The sequence below is a fragment of the Aricia agestis genome, chromosome 7 (genome assembly GCF_905147365.1).
Source record: "Aricia agestis chromosome 7, ilAriAges1.1, whole genome shotgun sequence".
NCBI lineage: Eukaryota > Metazoa > Arthropoda > Insecta > Lepidoptera > Lycaenidae > Aricia > Aricia agestis.
The window spans coordinates 11,927,045-11,948,905 of NC_056412.1; the positions used below are offsets into that span (position 1 = coordinate 11,927,045).

The 21,861-nt window shown below is 35.9% G+C and overlaps 1 protein-coding gene and 1 long non-coding RNA gene across 4 annotated transcripts; both read right to left on the bottom strand.

Annotated features, from left to right (window-relative positions):
- Positions 1–109: 109 nt before the first annotated feature.
- LOC121728688 lies at positions 110–19,267 on the bottom strand. The gene is made up of 3 exons (XR_006035854.1): positions 19,199–19,267; positions 3,827–3,829; positions 110–120 (listed from the first exon to the last, which is right to left on the bottom strand). It is a non-coding gene; the product is annotated as an uncharacterized LOC121728688 (long non-coding RNA).
- LOC121728685 (delta-sarcoglycan-like) lies at positions 13,395–20,436 on the bottom strand. 3 transcript variants are annotated; one of them, XM_042116915.1, is made up of 7 exons: positions 19,788–20,436; positions 19,518–19,660; positions 15,630–15,893; positions 15,174–15,363; positions 14,655–14,847; positions 14,144–14,267; positions 13,395–13,784 (listed from the first exon to the last, which is right to left on the bottom strand). In XM_042116915.1, the coding sequence occupies exons 3-7, from the start codon at positions 15,855–15,857 to the stop codon at positions 13,596–13,598; spliced, it is 924 nt and encodes a 307-aa protein (XP_041972849.1). In that variant the 5' UTR covers positions 15,858–15,893; positions 19,518–19,660; positions 19,788–20,436; the 3' UTR covers positions 13,395–13,595. The 3 variants fall into 3 exon arrangements, with proteins under 3 accessions (XP_041972849.1, XP_041972848.1, XP_041972847.1); XM_042116914.1 differs by lacking the exons at positions 19,518–19,660; positions 19,788–20,436 and adding an exon at positions 17,130–17,283; XM_042116913.1 differs by lacking the exons at positions 19,518–19,660; positions 19,788–20,436 and adding an exon at positions 17,124–17,283.
- Between the last annotated feature and the right edge of the window lie 1,425 nt (positions 20,437–21,861).

Genomic DNA, 21,861 nt, shown 5'->3' on the forward strand with positions numbered 1-21,861 from the left:
AATTTAAATCAACATTAAGTGAATTTATCAATAGTTTTCTTTATTTTATAATTATTATAGTGGCTCGGCAACGAGCACAAGAAAAACAAATATAAAACTTCATATTTGGTTTAGTTCATACTTACACAAACGGCGTGTTTTTTAGTATGTAACGACGCATGTGGACGATGGTACCCAACAAATCCAATCAGTCGCTGATTATTTCTCTAGTGCTCATTGCCAAGCCACTATAATAATTATAAAATAAAGAAAACTGTTGATAAATTCACTGAATGTTGATTTAAATTACAAAATAAGTAGAAGGCTTGGCTTGAATGTGATCTAAAAACTTTTTACGATAGATATATTGCATGGCTATGCAATATTTTGCTTGGCTCCTTTTTACATTTAATGTTTTGGTGGGATTTCATTTCTTTTTTTAAGGTTTCTTTTCTTTTCAGGTCACGTTTAAACTTTTCTGTATTTAGCTTAGCACCCATTCTCTATCTCTAGGTATATAATATTCTAGGTCGTAAAATTAATTTATTGATAATAACAGGTAGGTACTTATACAAACTACTAATTCTATGACGATAGCCCAACAACTTTTGAACTTTGAGGTTATTCGTGCACCGATGTTACTTTCTATTGAATATTACGACCTATCCCCTTCGATCACTAAGTGATCGAAGCCTATCCCGGATTTTTTTAAACCATAATAATTATACTCCGCAAACAAGCGATACCGCGATATAAAGGGAGTACTACACCATCTATCGAGCGAGTATGGAGTGTACATCGTAATTCGCAGTTCTGATTTCATTTATATTTTAATCGAATTTAATTATCATAGTTTCATTGTTAACTTTGTTAACACTATTTTTCCTTTTGTACGTAAAATAATTATTATGAAGTCGAAACTCACTTTTAATGTTCTTGCAAAGCCACAAACATAAAAATCTTTTCTTTTATTTAATAAAGTTATATTATACTTTTCAGTTTTTAGGTTTCCTTGCACAAAGGATGAAAACGGGAGCCCATTCCTAATGAATCTAGACTTCGCTGTCTGTCTGTCGTCCGTCCGTGTGTCACGACTCACAAGGCTAGATCTCGAGAACCGCAATAGCTAGATATTTTAATTTTTTACAAATTGTGTACTTTTGTTGTCGCTATCAAAGCTAATAGTCCAACTAAAATAAAATAAACGATTAATGGGGGGTCTCATATAACAAACACGTTTTTTTTATCTTTTTTGCTCTATATCCATAATGGTAAAAGTGAGGTTTTCGAAAATTTCAGAAAATACTTAATTGTATTTCAACTTTAATAATAAGTAATAAAAAGTACATAAACTTGTGATTTAAGGGGGGCTCCAATACAAATTTACGGTACGAAACCCTATGTACGCCAGTCCGACTCGCACTTGGCCAGTTTCATAATTTTTCCTTTCATTGTGGATAACGACCTACCTTGTTGCCAAATTTCAAGGTTCTAAGTCTGCTAGAAGTACCTTAGAATTTTGATGATCTGTCAGTCAGTGAGTGACAAAATGTAGTAACTTTGATCATCCGTAACTATTAAACTATTTATCGAAATGTTATGTAATTTGGAGGTTAAACTAGTTTTAATACTTGCTCCTAGTCACCGAAATTCTAAGTCCCTAGCTTTCTTAACATCGAAGATAAAGGGGGTGTGAAAAAGCCGCGAACCGTTTCGAGAAAAGTATGCTACGGCCGTGCCTTTGCTAAAAAGCTTGGCTGGAGCACTGCCGTGCTCCCAGATTATAGTGTGGGATGCAGTCTGTTCTCAGCACAGGGCCCCCGTAAGGGCTAGTGGCGCCTGTGTCCAAATCGGCCAAGTGCGAGTCGGACTCTCGACTACACTAGATTTTAATAACTGTATTTTTAAAAACAAAAAAAAAATCTTTGAAAAAATTGCTACCTATTTTTTTTTTGATTTTATCAAAGACGAGCTTTAGCCCGCGGCTTCGCTCGCGTTAAGAAGTATTATTATATACAAACTTTCATCCCCTATTTTAACCCCTTGGGGTTGGAATTTATCAAAATCCTTTCTTAGCGGATGCATTGGTCATAACATCTACCTGCATGCAAAATTTCAGCCCGATCCGTCCAGTGGTTTTGGCTGTGCGTTGATAGATCACCATGTCCGTCAGTCACCTTTGAGTTTTATATATATATATATATATATAGATTTAAGACCATTTTGATTTTATATACTTATTTATTTTTTATTTTTGTTTAAATAGCTAATATTTTATAGAACATTCCTGCAATACTTGTGTATTGCCGGCCCATTGGCCGGGAAGTGAATTATAATTTATAGAAGCTAGACTAAAAACACTGCTGCTGCACTTTGGCCAGAAATGGCCAATTTTGAAAGAGGAACATAAATGTTTAACAAAAATAAAAGTTGAGTATAATATTGTAGTATCCAACTCTTTTTTTTATAATTTTTCTTTATTTTTTCTTTAAAAAAATTTTTTGGGCGCTTGGTTTTGGCGGCCCTAAAGGGTGGCGTCCGTGTGCATTGCACACATTGCACATATGGTAGCGGGAGCCCTGTCTCAGCAGCTAATGTCTAAACACATCATGCCGAAGATTCGCGGCCGAAGTTCAGCAAGATTACGCCTAAAATGTATCTTAAATTACCGATGACACACCATGCCGCGTTATAGCGTACAGCCGAACTTCGGTCGAGCGTAAGTTCGGCATCGATTCGGCGTCAATTCGGCGGCGGTGGCACTGAATACTCGGACTAAGTTACGCAACTGAATTACTTACGCGTATCTTCGGCATGATGTGTTTAGACACCTAGAGTCAGGAAACAATGCCTATAGTACCTATAGGTAATAGGACTAATAGATTTGGAATATAATGGTAAAAGGCACTAATATGACCAACTGAATGAAAAGTAAATGCTTTAAACATTGTAGCGTTCCTGAAGAATTAAAGTGATAAAAGTGATAGAAATTGCTAGAAGGATTTAGCTACTAGGACTACTACTTAAAAATTAAGAATAGAATAATAATTGTGAAATTGTTAAATGAATCCTTCATGTAAAATTGAAGTTAAATAAAGGCTGTTTTTATGTTATAGTCTTCATGCTATTTCGGTATTATGCGATTTATTTGGAGCGCGATGAATCTCTTCCTAAAATTTGTATTTTGTCATCCCTTTGACACAAATGGCACTGGAGTATAAGTTTAATTTTTATTTCCCTTTTCTCACCTGGTGCTTAATTATAATGAGGGGGCGATCCCGCGCGAATGAACAGAAAATGACACGCGAATTACGTTATTCTTATCTTTTGTTATTTTCTGATTTGGAACCGTATTTTTTGGTAAAATTTTGGATCAACTCCTCCTCTATTTCTTCGCTCCTATTAGTCTTAGCATGATAAAATATAGCCTATAGGCCTACCTCTCGGCTATCTAACACTGAAAGAATTTTTCAAATCGGACCAGTAGTTCCTGAGATTAGCGCGTTCAAACAAACAAACTCTTCCGCTTTATAATATTAATAATAGCTCCCACACCGGTTTCGGTGACGGTGGCCGGTTTCATTGAAACCAGGCCAGCTACGCAGGAGTAATTTTATAGTGCCCAAGTGTGTGCGCAGTACACAAGAGCACTTTCTATTCCTTTACTCTCATAACCCAGTGGGACGGAAGACCGACACGACTGGCGAGAGATCAGGCGCAGGACCGACTTTTTACATGCCCATCCGACGCATGGATCATCTTACTTGTCAGACAATCAGGTGATCAGCCTGCATTGTCCTAACCAAACTTGGAAATAACATGTTTCCAACGCGGGAATCGAACCCACGACCTCCGAGTCAAGAGCCGCGCTCTATACCACTAGACCACGGAGGCGTTTTGATTTATAATATTATATAGTATAGAACAGGGGTTCCCAAACTTTTCCAGCCTGAGGCGCAGTTGCACTTCACAATATTTTGTTACGGCGCCCTACTCTACCTAGCTAAGACAGAAAGATAGATATATAAACATATTTAATGATTCGGCATCTCCCGGCTTTACATTGTAATTAATATTATATTTTTATTATCTAGAATAAATATTTGTGGTTTTGGAAAATGATGGAGGAACGACTCACGGCGCCCCTCTTGCCTTTCCACGGCGCACCAGGGCGCCGCGGCGCACAGTTTGGGAACCCCTGGTATAATAGAAGATATAGATAATGTTGCACAATATTTAGAGTTTAGATTTTAAAAGCTGTAATTAGTGATCTCATGAAAAATATATCGTTTGAGTAAAGAAGTATTTTCCTTTATCGACAGATTACAGAACCAAAAACAATTTTCACAGAAGCTGCTCCCTCGCTTTCGTAATTCGGTGTTTTAAAAATGTGAAAATCACAATAAGTTAGGGGAGTTTTATTTGACGTGGACGTGAAGGTGGTGCGACACAGGTGGGACTCCCTGATGAAGATTAATGCGGTTTCTCAATTATTTCACAAACTTGCTCAATATTGATTTGAAATTGAACAATTCTTGTGAGTAATGATCATAAAAAATAAAGAAATCCGCATAATGAAGTTATTCACAAGTGAGCGGCTTCGTATCTGGTATCTACCGACAGGACCCCCGCTACCATATGTGCAATGTGTGCAATGCACACGGGCGCCATCCTCTAGGGGTGCCAAATCGCCATCATAAGGGGCGCCAAAACTAAGGGCCCAAAAAAATTGCCTTAGAAAGGGGCGCGAAAATCCTTTTTTTGCACACGGGCGCCAGAAGCCCTTCGAACGAATTTCGAAATCCAAAAATCATTTCGTTAAGAAAAGGGCAGAAAACAATAAGCGAAATAAGTTTACCGTCCGTAGGAACTAACATAAGCATTTAAATAAAAGTGTGTCTGGAGGCTCGTAAAAGTTTCCGTGCGTGAAATAATCGAATACGAGCAATATTGCGAACTTTAACTACATTTCGTTCGTAATATTTAAATATTACGAACGAAATGTAGTGGTGTAACTATAAATTGGGGTTTGCATTACTTCTAAATGTTAGCCGTAATAGGTATTAGGAATATCTGTGAGAAAAATAATTAGAGGTATAGTTATACAAGCTCCAGTCTCCGTCCGATGTACCTACTTATTCTATAAGGATAAAAATATTATACCACTACAAAAGTGTATAATATTTTTATCCTTGCGTATCCACAGCGGTTTTTCTTTTTTGTCAATCTCTCAAATCATATTTAATAGATATTTGGGTAGTGTTTTATAATATGTTACTAAAATTAAATCATATCAATGCATCGAAAGAAATAAAATGTAAAAACATATAATATTAGGCTGGGGAAAAAATTTCTTCGCATTTTATATAAAAATTCAAAAGGTTTTCTTTATAAAGTTTATTTGCAATTGACTAAAGTATATAGTTGCCATTTTGTTCGATAACTTTATGCCATCTTGTTGGTAAGGACATGATCCCATTGCTATAAAAATTTAGGGGCTTGTGATGAAAAAACTGCGTCAAGTGGTTTTGGCACTTCTCTTGTGATGTCAACCTAAGGAATTCTGCAATCCTGCCTAAGAAATGGAAAACTATGACGGCTAAGGAATCCTGCCTAAGGAATTCTGCAGCAACCGAAACAGGTGGAAATCTGAAGGTGCAAGGTCAGGACTATACGGCGGATGCATTAACACCTCCCAGCCAAACTCCCGTAATTTTTGCTGAGTGGCTAAAGATGTGTGAGGTCTAGCGTTATCATGGTGAAAAACCACATCCCTCCTGTAGATTAATTCCGGCCACTTTCTCTCAACTTCTTAATTTAATCTCATCAGTCAAATTGTAATAAGATACGTAGAATATACGCGATAGTTTACTAGGTAACTAAAAATAATGAAATTATGTATTATTTTTAACAAAAAATTAAAACCGACTTCCAAGGTAAAACAATGATGACATCCTTATAATATTATGAACTAAAAAGTATTAAATAATGTTTCCTATCTAATAGTGCCTTTTTCCGAATTCGGCTAAACCTCAACTATTTCTGTACTCAATCTTCATAATTAGTTTGAAGTCGGTGCCAGTTCCAAAAGTTTCAAATGTTCTGTCAGAGAACTGAAGATATCTGGTACCGAGTCCAAAATTATGAACGATCATACTACGATTCATCTAGATCCTTGAGGTTTTTACAACAAGTATTTGTTGGAAAAACCCCAAAGTATGAAATGTAAAAAGAAAAACCGGCCAAGTGCAATAGACGGTTCCGTAGTACCGCTAGTTTTTTTAAAATGTTTGTATGGTCAATTAATATACATAACGTGTTTTACACTACTAACAACATCATCTCAGTTACCTATTTTCAAAGGAATTTGAACGAAACATTCCTTTATACTTCGACGAACATAATATTTTTATTAGTTGATCGACTATTGCTCAATAACTTAAGAAGTCTTCTTAGCCGTGATAGGTTTCCTTTTAAATTCAGCATATTTCCTACTCCCGTGAATTTTTTCACATTTCCAGAAGCAACCGTTTAGCTGATGGAAGGGGGGGACACTGGACTCTAACGATTTTTTCCACTTTAAAACTTAATATTTCATAAACGGATCCCTAAATCGAAAAATGATCAAAGAATACTCATAACATTTTTAAAAACCTTTCCAACGACACCCCACACGATGGGGTAGACGTGAAAAAAATTCATCCTCGCTTCATGTGTAGGGAAGGTACCATAAAAAAATATTTTTTTAAGATTTTATGTACCATTTTGTCGTCATCATTAATATGTGCATTCGTACCAAATAACAGCTTTGTAGGTCCTATAGTCTCTGAGCAAAACCGTGGACAGACAGACAGACGGACAGACAGATGGACAGATAGACGGACAGACAGACCGACGGACATACCGAAACAATAAGGGTTTTTTGTTGACTACGGAACCCTAAAAAAAGACGATGCATTGAGATAACGTTATCAGTTATCACTTACCAATATCATAGAAAGAAGAAATTGAAGAAATGAAAATGCTTTATCAATTTTTTTTATTTATTAAAAATTAAAAAAAACGTACCAAGCATCATTAAAATAACCCTCATAATATTATGTACATTTTATGCTTCGATCACTAATATTCAAGATACACAGTCCCATACAAAACCTCTCGAAAATCTGTCGCCGATTAAAAGTGTTTAAAAAAGTATACATTGATCTAAAATCAACCTTAATAATAGTTATTAAAGATCTTTTTATAAAACAATGTACAATGTGTGTTTACAAAGCAATAATTTTTTACGAACGACGCACGCTTCAAACTAAATTCAACCATCATCCATATGTCTTAAAGTTTAAATTATTACAATTCCAATAAAGCACTTCAATAATTTTACGGCCGCACATCGCCGCTGGAACAGGGTGAAGTGAAGTATGAGTGGAGTCGAACTGTTCAACATTTTTTGTTAATTGTAATAATTTTAATAGTCCATTTTTAATTTTTCCAAAGTTTAATGTATAAAGTGTGGAGTAATTATTTTTACTTGTAATATTATGTTGTTCTAATATGTTTAATTTTATAGTTAACTAAAATATACGTGTATACATTGAATATAAATGCTTAGAACATACAACGCCCGCTAAAGTCGGCTTGAAAAATTGTTCGCATCTTTGCCGTGCTATAACTGATATCCAATCTCCACATCTAACTGGATCTCGAGGGAACCTGAAAAAAATATATTCCTCAATAAAATAAATAATAATTAATAGCGACTCCACCAAATGGAACAGAAATACAGTGTATAACCCGAACATTTCAAGTGGGCATGATAAACTACGATAAGTACCTTTAGTATGAGTATTCGCAATTGAGATGGTTTATACCTCGTGTTGATTTATTTACAACTTACATTTAAAACTTTTTTTGTTTTTTTCTTAACGAAATACCAATATTTATAATACAATTGTATGAAATATATTAGGATAAAATAATACTTACCGGAAACATGAAATTCCATCCTTTTTTTGCATTTTAAACGTATGATTTTTACAATTGTTGAACGAGCACTGGGACATGTTTCCCAGCGGAGCGTTAGAGCACTACTAAATCGAAAGTCCACCAGAATGTTGCGTTTGGTGCTCTTTTAGTGAGGTCGTTTTTTGCCGCGGACTGTGTATCTTGTATATTAGTGATCGAAGATTTTATGTTTTGTTTTTAAACTGACAATAATGTAATTTTAAACTGACCGCAACCTTTGACATGGTAGTAACAAAACAAGCAGATAACAGTTTATCTACGCGATAGACTCGATACCGGAAATTTCAATTGTCGAGAAGGGCATTTTTTTATTAGCTTCAATTTTGGTAATGACACATTTTTCGTAAAAACTCATAGTTTTTGAGTTATTTATGAAACACAGCTTTAAACATGTATTGTTTTAAGTTATAATAATTTAAAATAATTAGTTAAAATAATTTTCACCTCGAGAAGAGGTATTTTAATAATACTTACTTAATTAAAAAATTGAAATCGGGCAATAATTTTTCTAGCATTTTTATATTATACTAGCAACCCGCCCCGGCTTCGCACGGGTATAAAATATGATAATATAGCCTATGTCACTAACTGAAGAAACCTTAGATGTTTTAAGCGACTTTAAATAAATATATAAAAAAATGATTAAAATCGATGCAGTAGTTTAAATTTATATTCATTACTACTCGTGTTCTGCATTGGCCGGTACCGCCGCCCGTCCCGCTACGTCCCGCAATTTTTAAATCTATAATATCTTCAAAAATATTCATTTATTTAAATCACATGCTGGAAAGGGCCATATAATACATCTATATTAAATCAATGTATTTAAAGTATTCAATTGAATATAAGGATTAATGCCGTATTTGTTAAAATTGCTTCGGAAATTAGCGTTAATTGTAGTAAAAAGTAAATGACAAAAAATGTTAGTGTGGGATATCCTTAAGAGAATATATATAATATCGCGAAGTTTTTAGACAATGTAGACCTATTCATTGCCTACAATACTTAGTACATTATTTTGATAAACCTCAAAAATAACAGTATTTCTCCATTATGAAATGAGTTATAAACCTTTAATTACTTATAAACCTTACTCTTTAATCACTCTATCTATTAAAGAAAACTGCATCAAAATCCATTGCGTACTTCGTTGCGTAGTTTTAAAGATTAAAGGGAACAAAGGACATAGGGACAGAAAAAGCGACTTTGTTTTATACTAACGGCGTTCCACTAGATGGTATAAAAGAATTGGCGATTTCTACTCGTGTATGGTAAGCGTAATAATATTTTTCGGGGCTTCGACATTAACGAATTGGGATTTTGAAAAAAAAAAGTATTGATTTTTTTTATGTATTTTAAAACTTTATTATTAATTATATTGATTTTTAATGCAAAAAACTTGAAAAAAAATTTTTTTTAATTAATTATAAACAATTAAAAATTGATAAAATTCAAATAAAAATCACGTGACTGTAAACGCGCCATGATTGGTCGCCATACTTGTGACGTCATAATGTTAAAGCAATTTCATGATAGTACAGTGTTTATGGCTATTATCTTTGACTTGATAAAAATATCTCAAATTTATTAGTGAAAAACGATTTGAAAAGTTTATTTCGACTAACTATGTGTGATAAAGGATTTATAAAAGCAAAATCGGATAATATTCCTGATGTTGATATATTTATGATCACTAATTTTTTAAAAAATGACGTTCGGTTTAATTCTGCTGAAGTTCGAGGTGCTAAGGCATCAAGGTAAGTCTGTTAAAAAATACTATTCTAAATGAAAATAAGTATTTATTCTCTATTAAATATAATTAATAATTATTTCATTAATTGTAGAGCATCACGTGAGAGTTACGGTGATAAAGCTATAGGTTATGTTCAACTTAATCGTAAGAATGGTATTTGTGTTTTAAAAGGACGTGTGTGTCCAGAACACCGAGTTCGGAGTAAAGCTTACTCAGTTACTCTAACTATCAAGTATCAATGAAAAATTAAGAAAAGTTATAATATTATGTAATAATATTATTAAGTAATATTATTATGAATACTTACATCGAAATGATCTTCACAACAAAAAAAAATTGATTTTGTTTTTGAATAATCTCGGTGCACTGCTTGAAACCATTTCTTTCGACGTTTTTCGTCTTGTGGAACATTTAAAAACATTTTTTCAGGAGTTGTTTTTGTAGTATTTGTACATAATGGTACAAAACAAGAGCGATAACTTTTGAGTTTTGACATTTTTGATTATTTAACAATGCCAACAGAATTTACTAGATAAAAACTCAAAACACTGTACTAATTATTATATCTCTGTATGCTACAATAACAATGAGCAAAAACTAACATTGTGACGTCACACGCGCTCGGGTTTATTCGGGAGCTGTCGGCGGATCTTCGGTACTGAATTTAAAATTTAATTTTTATTTTGAAATAACTTTTTAATTATTGCAAAAAAAAAAAAATAGTTTTGTTATAAAACTTATATATGATCTTTCCATTTATCACAAAAAAAAAATAATTCAAAAACCCAATTGCTGCTATTTTGGAGCGTGGCTAAAATGAAAAGTAGTAATTTAAAAGTCATTTGAGATTTTGTCATTATCGATCTACACGCCACAACATGCTTGTTTGTCTATTGTGCTTGTTCTATCATTTCTTTAAATTAATGAAAAAATTTAACAGTTGCATTTTATACTGCTGCAAATAGAATACTAATACCAAATGAACTTTCCTCTAAAGAACAATTAGATAGACTTAATATTTTTATGAATCATGTTCTTTGCTACGAGTACACACTAACCCATTGGATAAACGGTAAATAGTATTGTTGTGAAGCGGGGGTGTACTCCTCAAGAAACAGCTAAGGGATTTGTCAAACAGAAATCAAAAGTGTACAAATATTTGTCAGCTGATTGTCTCTATGTGTAGAGAGACTAGAGGTAGAGACATAACTCGTAAGTTACAACGTAACTATACAGCAATAGATATTATACAGGATGTTTCAAAACTAAGTGATAATAATTAATACCGGTGATAATATAGGTGAGTATGGGTCCTATACAGAGTTCACTGTGAAAGTAGCAGCGCTAGTTCATGACACAGTTTGCCCATACAAATCACACAAAACAAATGCTCTTTCAGCGCTGCTATTTTCAGAGTCACTATAAAAGTGACGCATTCACGCCCTAAATTATTATTACTTAGTTTTGTTAGCCCAATAGCGCACTAGCGGCCAGGGCCGCGCTAGTGCGCACCCGGCCGCACACCTACGGTACTTAAAAACTTGAATTTTTAAGTACCGTATAGCAGATCCTGAAATTATGTTTTTTTTTGTTTATCAATGTCGTGAGTCGTGCCGCAGACGCATATTATTATTAAAAAAATTAACATCCAAAGGTTATATTGTGTTACTTCTAAATTTAAAAAAAAACTTGTTTCAATAAAAGATGCGTTTACCGGCAGGACGTGGCTGGAATTAGGGGGCAGTGGGCAATAATGAGAGCGGCGAGCGCGGTTGCGGTGGATGGTTACCCGGGAACCGCCAGGATTAATTACTTACCCGATAAAAAACGTCCTGCGACTTAAGCGACGATTACGTATAATTATGCAATATGTAGAAAAAAATCTCTAGCTGTGCTCTTAAGCAAAATCAGCTGTTTTATACAACTGTGGAGGCGTTCAGGGCGATGATATTATATTATAAAACATCATTGGTTATGGTATTCTGTGGTTAAGGGCTTAAGAATAAAAAGCTGATTTCAGAAGCCGAAAAGTTGCTGTCATTCTAATATTATAGTTTGCTTATTTTAAGGTGTACATGTTTATTCTGAGAGTATAATATTTATAGAGCGCTTACAGACGAACGGCACGTGTCGGCGGCACGCGTCTGCGGCAGTCGACGGCACGTGTCGGCGGCAGTCTATGGCAGCCGTCGACAGTTTATCACGCTTGCAGTTGTGACGTACCGTGTAAAGGTAAGCGTCCACAGGTCGGTATCGTACGCAACGGACGTCTCGCATCAAACGGATATTTATTTTACAGTACGTCCACTGTATCGGAAGCGTACGGATTACCGACTAGCCAGTATGTTTATCTTCAAATTAGTCCAAACAAAGTTCCTAAGTCAAAATTTCTGCTTTCGACTTTTCCATCCACACCCCACTTTTGAGCATTCATTTACTAGGTTGTTGTAATTATTTTTTGTTAATATAATATGAAATGTAGCACAGCGGTGACAACAAACTCAATTTTTTGATAGTTTTTATATGAATCAATAAAATATTTTTCTGACAAGTGTCGATGTGTGAGCGCTCAACACGGCCTCTGTTGGTATTCCAAAATATTTTCACTAAATGTACGACCGACTGAAAAGGATGTTTTGTGTCGTCATACCGTAAAGCTGGAACGGCTCAGTTAAAAATCGGATTTCATCGCAGAACAGTAAAACAGTAAATAGGTTGTAACTCTTTTATTGATTTAAAATAATATTAAGTTTATTATAAATATTGCTATAATAAAATTCAATCACTCTGCTACTATCACAAAATATTTTGGTGCATTGTGCTGTAGAACTTCGTTGTACTAATGAGATATTTTAATTTTTAAATAGGTACTAATTAGGGTGAACCACCCAAACGTTGTCGCTTTAAAATCGAAGATTACAGAAAATCTTAGTGGTGGCATACCTTGCTTATTTAGACCAATAATAATTGATGGAGTGACAACGATTGTGTGGTTTGCCCTGTATATATGTCGCAGTCGACTGGTTAAAAAAGCCATTCAATCAAACAGCTAGCCCTTTGACTGAACAACGCCATTCAATCACACGGCTATTACGTCGTTTCTCCGACTTGTTGACTACAACGTTCAACACTACAGCTAGATGACGCTTAGCTAACTGATTAAAAGGTAAATTAACTAAGGTGACCATTAGTTTAGTGCTGTTATTACACAAGCGTAATGATAACAAGCAGATTAATTATTTATTGTATTCTCACTCATTTCGAACACAATTGCAATAAGTACCTTGGTGATGCATTTCATAATCCCGTAATTTCTCCTCGAATATTAGTTTAAATTTTGATTCACTCACATGTGCCCCCATAATTTCTGTCTCTTTAATAATACTTGTAACGTATATGTATTTACGAAAAATCTCTTAATACAACCACAAAACACCGGTTAGTTCACGCCATATTGTGAACAAAACGCACCTAGCGCCGCGGTGGTGAGCGCTGAACTAATTCAAACGGCGGCTTTTGAATCAGCTGTACTGTTGAACGCTTGAGCGACTTAAATATTTAATTAAAAAGCTAGACGTGTGATTGAATGACGTTGTTCAGTCAAAGGGCTAGCTGTTTGATTGAACGGCTATTTAAACCAGTTGGCTGCGACATATATATTTATATAACTCGCGCACACCTTTACGATCGCGTGGCAAAGACAGAAGGGGTGGGGGGAGGCATGTTCGTAGCTATGATTGTACGTTATAGGTAGATATTGTACAAATGCGCCAATCGCTTTCCCAAGTTTCACCCAGCAATCTTATAGTTGCGTGTGCCCTACGTCTGGAATGTTCTATCATCGACAGAGCTCAGTGTCGTTGTCTTGCATGGCACAGAGCGCGTCGGGCGCGGCCAGGAATAGTTTTCCGGAGGCGCACGCACACATCTGGTACACTTTCTTCCCTCTGATACTCTTCTGCGGCTTATCTACTGTGGTTGCCTCCTTCAGGTTGCTTATAATAATGTTTGGAGCGTCAATTTTGATCTGAAAAAATTATACATATAAACTTGATATAACTTGGAGTACAATCGACAGAAACTTTGGTTTTATTGTCTACATAAAAAGTTTTGGCCAACTAAACTGAAGACTATAAAGAAAAAAGCGTGTAGGAGGTGCTGGTAAGGACACCAACACCTTTTCATATTATATATTTTAAGTAAAACTTGTATAATCTTGGATACTTCAGAAACAATACGTAATATTACAGCACCGTTTCACACACTTATAAGTTTGCCCCAATTAGATTGAACGTGTAACTGTAAACTGAGCGGTCTTTGTGCACTCCGCGCGTGGCGTGGCGGTGATGTAAGCGCTGTTACAAAATACAAACACAATATGCTTACAGCTCCAACAACGGAATCCAGCTTGATGTTATTATGCGACGCTATGTCGATGTTCCCGGCTCTGCTTTCAAAGTATATCGACTGCGGTGCTCTCAAATCCAGCATCCGAGTTAGTGATTCCAATCTGAAATAAACGTAGCGACTATTAGTTTCTATTACAGCAAGAAATGAATTCTTTTATCGCGGCGTTTATTGCTAAAGTCCTTAAAAACGGCTGCGCTGATATTGATGATGATGAAGACCGAATGTACTTAAAATAATTTTGCTGGGTCAGACAATCTAATGTAAAAATGATTGTGGTCAAACTCTTTCAAAACGGCTGGTGATTTTGATAAAGTTTTGTCTGCTAATCAGTTTGATAAAAATCTTTTTTATTCCCGAAAGATTTAAATTGATCTAATGTGTTTTCTGTAGGTGTTTCATAAACTATTTCACTTCTCTTAAAGTACATTGTAACATAATACGAGTTTAAGCAAAATCAAAAATATATCTAAAATTCTCGATATCATACTGCAAATCGGAGCCGGGCGGTGCGCGTACGAGCGGCGCTTGTAGCGAGTTCCGCACGTTGACGCCGCCCGCTCCATCCACCGCTAGCGCGTCCGCGAACACTCGCACCTCGTCGCTGGCCGCTTGGAACACGCGCCCGCCCGCCGCGTCGCGCACCTCGAACGTCCGTCCGCTGCATTCTATAGCGTCCCTCCCTGGAATTGAACATAAAAAATTCAAGATCAGTTTGCATGTAAAAAATAATCGTATAACTACAAAAAAGCGCCGTACGACTGTCGTCATGAATAATAACCGGTGAAAAAGTTGCCATTTATTTAGGCGATATGCGTTTTTACGTTGTTACTAAATAATCTAGTGACACTCTCTGAATAACAAATGCTGCACTAACTATTTTTTTATGAAATAGTGTAATTTATTTAATAATTTTATGAGTACAGGAAACATTCAAACAGTACTTTTAAAAGTTCTGTCAAGAAATTTAGATTAAAAGTTATAAAGAGTAATTCAGTCAATAGCTTACTAATGTGGAGTTTGGCGTGTTCGCTGTGTTCGGGGTCCTTCACGAGCACGGTGAAGTTGCGGTGCGCGTGCATGGTGATGGGCAGAGCGGGCGGCGAGGCGATGGCGGACGCGACCAGGCCGTCCTCCACCCACGCCTGCCCCGACAGTCGGATGCCCTGTTTTATTATCGTCACGGGCCCTATTCCGTCCTGAAAATGGTGTTTTACAAGTTTAATTTGAATAATTTGAAAATTGAGTTTGTTTTGGTAAATAATAAAAAAAATAATTTGTGTGTGCGTCAGTAAAAATAAAGCTTTACGTTAATTTCTTAAAACAAGAAATAGTATCATTGTAATAATTTTGTAAGTTTTTGTGTGAAAATGCAACGTTTTTGACTAGTGTTTATTTTATTAATAAGCTACATCAACACTGTAAAATAATAACATTTTAGCTTATAATCTAAAAAAATACTTACTCTTGTAAGTCGTAATGTACTTATTATCCAAAGTGTTAACGCTATATTTAAGAATACTAAGATCATCAGAAACACCAGTATACAGAAGAGGGTATTTCTCCTCCAACCCCTGGTGACCCACGGCGGAAGGCAGGTGTTTGCTGTAGAGGGGGGTGCAGCAGGGGTCTCCTCTGTGGGGGTGCAACCCCATCCGTGCACTTTGTCTATGGCCGTGTCCTCCACTTTCATTGCAGTGCCTAATATTTTCGCGCCTACAAAAATACCCTGAAACAAATGTTGCTTTTAGAAAGTAAGTGATACGTTAGTCTTTTTGTAATATCATTTTGAATAATACAGTAATAAAATGAATTTAAAATATCTAGATATTCATACCGAAAAAGTTTTAACCAGAGTTTGAGCTTTAAAAATATAGTGAATCCGTTTTATAATGAAGCTTTAAACAAAACAAAACCATTCTCATAAATAATGATCGCATTATTTGGCGCCTGGCGAAAACGCAAAGCGTACAAAAGTTTTTATTTTCCTGTGTTCATGTTAATTTAAGTCCAGCAAAAATTGTGCAGCTTGTTTAAGGCTGACTAGACCACAAATAGTAACTTATGCAAAATCGATAGCCGGAGCGCTGAAGCCGTGAACCTGTAGTGTCTGGAGACTCGGCCGCGCCGGCATAAACAGAACGTATTTGCTGAAATATCTACATTTTGTATGCAGCTGACAAATGCTAAGTACCACTTGATTTAAAATGGTATTGGGAAATATGCCGGTGAAATCTTTGGTGGATTATTTTGGCATATTGTAAGCAATGTAGACTTTTCTATTTCTCACATGCAGTATGTATGCCTTACGTGTCATTTAAGGCTTCAAACTTAAAAGATTGGGTGCTCTTTATGGCGTCAAAGCGTTTAAGAACGACGAGCCAGTTCACGTTCGTACGTCTTGTGACTTGTCTCAAGAGCTGTACTCTCCTTTTCCTTCGCTCCTCAAAGCGGAGGATAAATGACTAATAAGACCGTCGCCAGATCCGCCGCAGGGGTGACTTTTTGCATATGATGTGTAGGAGACCTGAGTTTTCCTTTTTACTCATTAACAATCAAGGGATCTTGAATAAATTCTTGTAAATAGCTGCAAATGTTGCAGAGCCCAACCTTAACTTTTCGTGTTAATGAACACAAAAACTTTACTCAGTTCTTTTTCAAATGAAAAAGAAATCTCAGCACTTACTTTGGTATGCATAACACACGAGAGAGTCGTTTCAGCGGAGCCTTTAGGCGGTGACTTTAATGAGATTCTATTTAACAGAAGCGGAAAAGTGCAAGAACAAACTCGAATACAACCTCAAATCTTGTCACACAAAAACAAAGAATCAACAATCGGATGAAGCACTAATGAACAGAGGCGAACCCCGACTAATGAGTAACACGGAGTTTTCGAAAAACGCCCCTTAAATAGTCCGAGAGCCGTTAATAATGCCGTAGCAGTCGGAGAACTCTTTACCTGTACCATTTGAAAACTTGAAGTTTCGTAGTTCACTTGCTGCTAACTAGACGATAATAATCGTATTTGTTCTTTGCTTTTAATTAAAGTAGAAATTAGGACAATACAATGCAGGTCAACGATTTTTTAATTTCATTTTTCATTAAATTAAATTGAGGTTTTGATTTTCCGGTTATGAAATAAACATTAAATATCCATACTTACTTAATATCTAAAATATGAAATTCTCGTGTCACAGTTTTCGTTGCCATACTCCTCCGAAACGGCTTGACCGATTCTCATGAAATTTTGTGAGCATATTTAGTAGGTCTGAGAATCGGCCAACATCTATTTTTCATACCAAAAAAAATATATATGGCAAAACAACGTTTGCCGGGACAGCTAGTTATAAATAAAATTCTCGTGTCACAGTTTTCGTTGCCATACTTCTCCGAAACGGCTTGACCGATTCTCATGAAATTTTGTGAGCATGTTGAGTAGGTCTGAGAATCGGCCAACATCTATTTTTCATACAAAAAAAAAAATTATATGGCAAAACAACGTTTGCCGGGACAGCTAGTAATATTATAAATGCAAAAGTCTGTCTGTCTGTCTGTCTGTCTGTTACCTCTTCACGCCCAAACCGCTAAACCGATTTTGCTTAAATTTCGCATGGACATACTTTGAATGGAAAGGACATAGGATACTTTATATCCCGGAAAAATGCACGGTTCCGGCGCGTTAAGCGAATTTTGGCGCAACGGAGTTGCGGGCGTCATCTAGTGCAAAATATTTATTAAAAAAAGGAACATGGTAAAGTAAGTGCCGACGTCTCTACCACGCCAAACTAACCCGTGGGTCTCCGAGATTTCTAGTTCTAATCAAAGCCTCAATTATTTTTTAATTGGAATACGCGTAATTATATCCTACAGTGTAAATTGAATTAAATAGAAGTCAGCAAAACAACCCTGACCTTCGCTTGGAATTAGAGCACCGTGACAACTGTCATGACGCGAGTAAAATGTACTACAAAATATGAATTTCATATATCCAGCAATATTTTTTATACTACGCAATGTCAATTCATTTTTTATTTTAGATCTTTCTGTGGAACAGTGATGAATGCTTTGTGCTTTATTGAGATGCATTATATTTTAACTTTCATTTTTATATGCTTAGGTTTTATTTAATATTATAAAATATCATAGATGTTAAGATATATGGACGGCGGATGCCCATATTTTATGCGTAGTTGTAATATTGATAAACCTAAATCAGATTTTGTGGTGAAATTAAAGAAATTCCACTAGATGTGGTAGAGACAAGCTGTCTTAAACTAGCTACAAAACTGAGCCTCTTGAACACATCAACTACAACAATAAAGTAATCTCGATTGTTAAATTATATTTAGTTATTTAAAATGTCCGTTTTTTTATATAAAAACGTAAATAATACATTTAAATTTAAGAAGTAGATATTAGGATGGTGTACGTCGTCGTGGTAGACTCTACGTTATTTTTTTTCTAATGGTAACAAGAAACTAACTTTTTTAAACGAATGTGTAATAAGTATACTAAAGCTTAACAATTTAATCAATATTTATTTGAAACGCAGTAAACTTCAGATTCGTTTTGATATAAATCTCCCATAAAGGTGATTGAAAGATAATAATATACTCGTATATACTATGACCTAATTTCTATTTTATTTTCGGATTGTTTCTACTTTTTGGTCATCTTATTAAATGATATGAGTTTTCATTACTTACAAAAAAAGGTCCTGTCGGACTGTCCGGTAAGTGAAGTTTTTAAATTAGTGAATTTATGGCAAAAGCCAACAGGTTATTGGGTTTGGCTAGTTACAAAATACCGATCAACAAAATACGGACGAATTACGGGTTCCATCCACTATTAAAGGAAGGGAAAGGGGAAGGTGAATTAGCAAATAGTCGGTTAATATATACAGTTAACTAGTGACTAAGACTTAAGATGATGACGTGGACAGTTTATAAAGCTCAGTAAAGGTGCAAGTAAAATATTCACATCAATAAATTATAAATACGACTGTGTGTCTAATTGTTACCTCTTCATGATTACACTACTTAACCCATCATTCTCCAAACGGCAGCTGGCTGCCGCATAACAATTGAAAATCTATTGTGTCTGCGATTCCCACGACGGAGGTGTTATGCAATTCTGATGAGATCTATTAAGATTTAAGATTGAAGATACCTTGATACCCAGAAAAGGCTAAGGATAGTCTGTCACGAAAAATGTAACATTCCCATATGATAAATGCAGTTTTGTGAAACATGTCGTCTTTTTATGATTGTTGTTGATGATTATGATAGAAAATATTTACAATATACAATATCTGTAGTCTGTACATATACTTTATAATGTATGAAGCAGTTACCTTTATAGCAGCGTGACTGTTGCAGCCCTTTGTCGCTGAACCTCTTCACGCCAATACAATAGCTCGTGCTTTAAAGGTGAATAACCATAGTTTTTCTTAAAATTTTAACAATAATTCCTTTGTCTTCGTAACAAAAATCGTTCCTGAAATATTTAATAGATATTTAGATATCGGTTCTGTAATATAAACGTGCGTTTATATTAGCGTAATGTAACTTACTACTCTTAACCAAATAACAGTGACTACAAAGTTAAAAACTAAAATACTCACCGTTTCATCTAAAAACAGAACAAAATAAATGTGTAAACATCGAATGTCGTCGGCAGCTTTTAACCCAATTAGCGGCGTGTGTCGCGGCTCGGACGGCGCGTCACGGCCGGCGACGTGCAGGCGGCTGCACCGGACGACCCCCGTGACGGAGACTAGATAAATTCATAGGTGCCTAAAGTATCACTGAAATATCTGACGTGGAGCGAGGTAAGGCGGGCGCCGGGCGTGCTTCAGAATATAATATCAGCGGCTCCGAGCGCCGCGCGCCGCGCACTCCCGCGCTACTCTTTCCTGCCCTCCGCCGGCCTTCCTAGCGTAACGCTAAAATAGAATCGGAACGGCTATCGCTGCGCTTTTCGCGTCAATAAAACGCCGGCCCGAATATCTTCCGAACTGTTTTATATATAGTCCATCGATTCGACTCTTTGACGCTCGAAAGCGAGGTCCTCGGCCCGACATAGGAGACTTCGAATTATGAGGTTTAATTAGGAAAAAAATAATTTTAACGAAGTGCTCTCGACCCCTTCGTTTCAACTTTGTATAGAAATAAAAGCTGGCGGGCGTTTTTAAATGAAAATATGTGTACATTTGACGCGGGCGCGACTTGCGGGCTCAGGTGCGGCCCTCGCGGGGTTAGGAGTGCGACTGGCTGCGCTAGCGTCGGGCGCCACAGGCTAGAGTCTAAACGTACCTCGTTTTCGAGTGGTGCATTTTTAATCAAGCGCCTGTCTCGCGCGGGACATAACTCGGATGTGCTCCAGATACAGCTGTGTCCCTGTATTATGAATTCCAGTTAACGCTATCGTTAGCTGACACCTGGGTGATCCATTAATAAATAATAATAGGGGCGCGTCACGCTCCGCTGACCGACATTGACCTAGGACGGGCCTGAAGGGCTAGCCTGCAACGAGACTAATCATTCTAATTATCTCTATAATAAAATTTTATTAATATCTGCCTGATGGTTGAATTAGTCGATAAGTATATAGGGAATTTCAGATACATTTTTAAATGAATAACAATAATGTAATACTAGCTAGAGATAAATAAAAATTATCTATTCTAATTCTAACCGCTTATGCGTTTTATTCTTCGCTTTCAAGTAAACGAAGTATTTAAGAAACTTTGTTGCATTTTTATCATTCGAGGTGGGATTATTTCTTATAAAACCCGCGTCGGCCGCATCGCTGCGCGGGAAATTGTCGGAATCTACTAAATTAAAACCTCATGCATACGATTTAAGTAGTATGTCACGCCTATTAACAGCTGACGTTGGCGCGTGTATAATGCGGACTGAAAATATTTTGTCCGTTGAATTTCACTGTCATTGTTGACCTGGCTCGTTCTCTTAACTTTAAATATAACTTTGCATGTAAGTATTTAAACTTATATCGCGGTATGAAATGAGCTTTATGTTATTGCGTTTATTTTTAGCATCACTATTGTTTAGAGACGAATATTTATACGTATAGCAGATGCCCATCCCACCCATCTTTTTTCTACGCAACTGTGCCACCCAATAATTAGTTTTTTTTTAACAGGCAGAAAGTTTTAGTAATTACCGAACTATTTTCTCAATATTAAAGGGCCAAAATTTCAGAAAATAGTTCATTTAAGAGCATAATATCACTATTTTTTTTGTAAAAACTTTACTGGAAAGAAAAGCTTGACGATAAGGACACTTTAACAGACTATTACAATTCCAATAATTCAGTTTTAATTTTTTTCCCCCCTTAAGCATTCATTTTATTTAAATAATATTACTAATAATTAAAGTATAGATACAACTTGAAATGTTCACAAAATGAACTTTTCAAGTGCTTACTCATTGCCATTATTGATATCGAGCAAAAAATACAAAAAAAATACGTTTGTTGTATGGGAGCCCCCCTTAAATATTTAATTTATTTTGTTTTTAATATTTGTTGTTATAGCGGCAACAGATATACACAATCTGTGAAAGTTTCAGAAATCTAGCTATAGCGGTTCTTAATATACAGTCTGGAGACCGACAGACGGACAGACATCGAAGTCTTAGTAATAGGGTTCCGTAACCCGTTTTTACCCTTTGGGT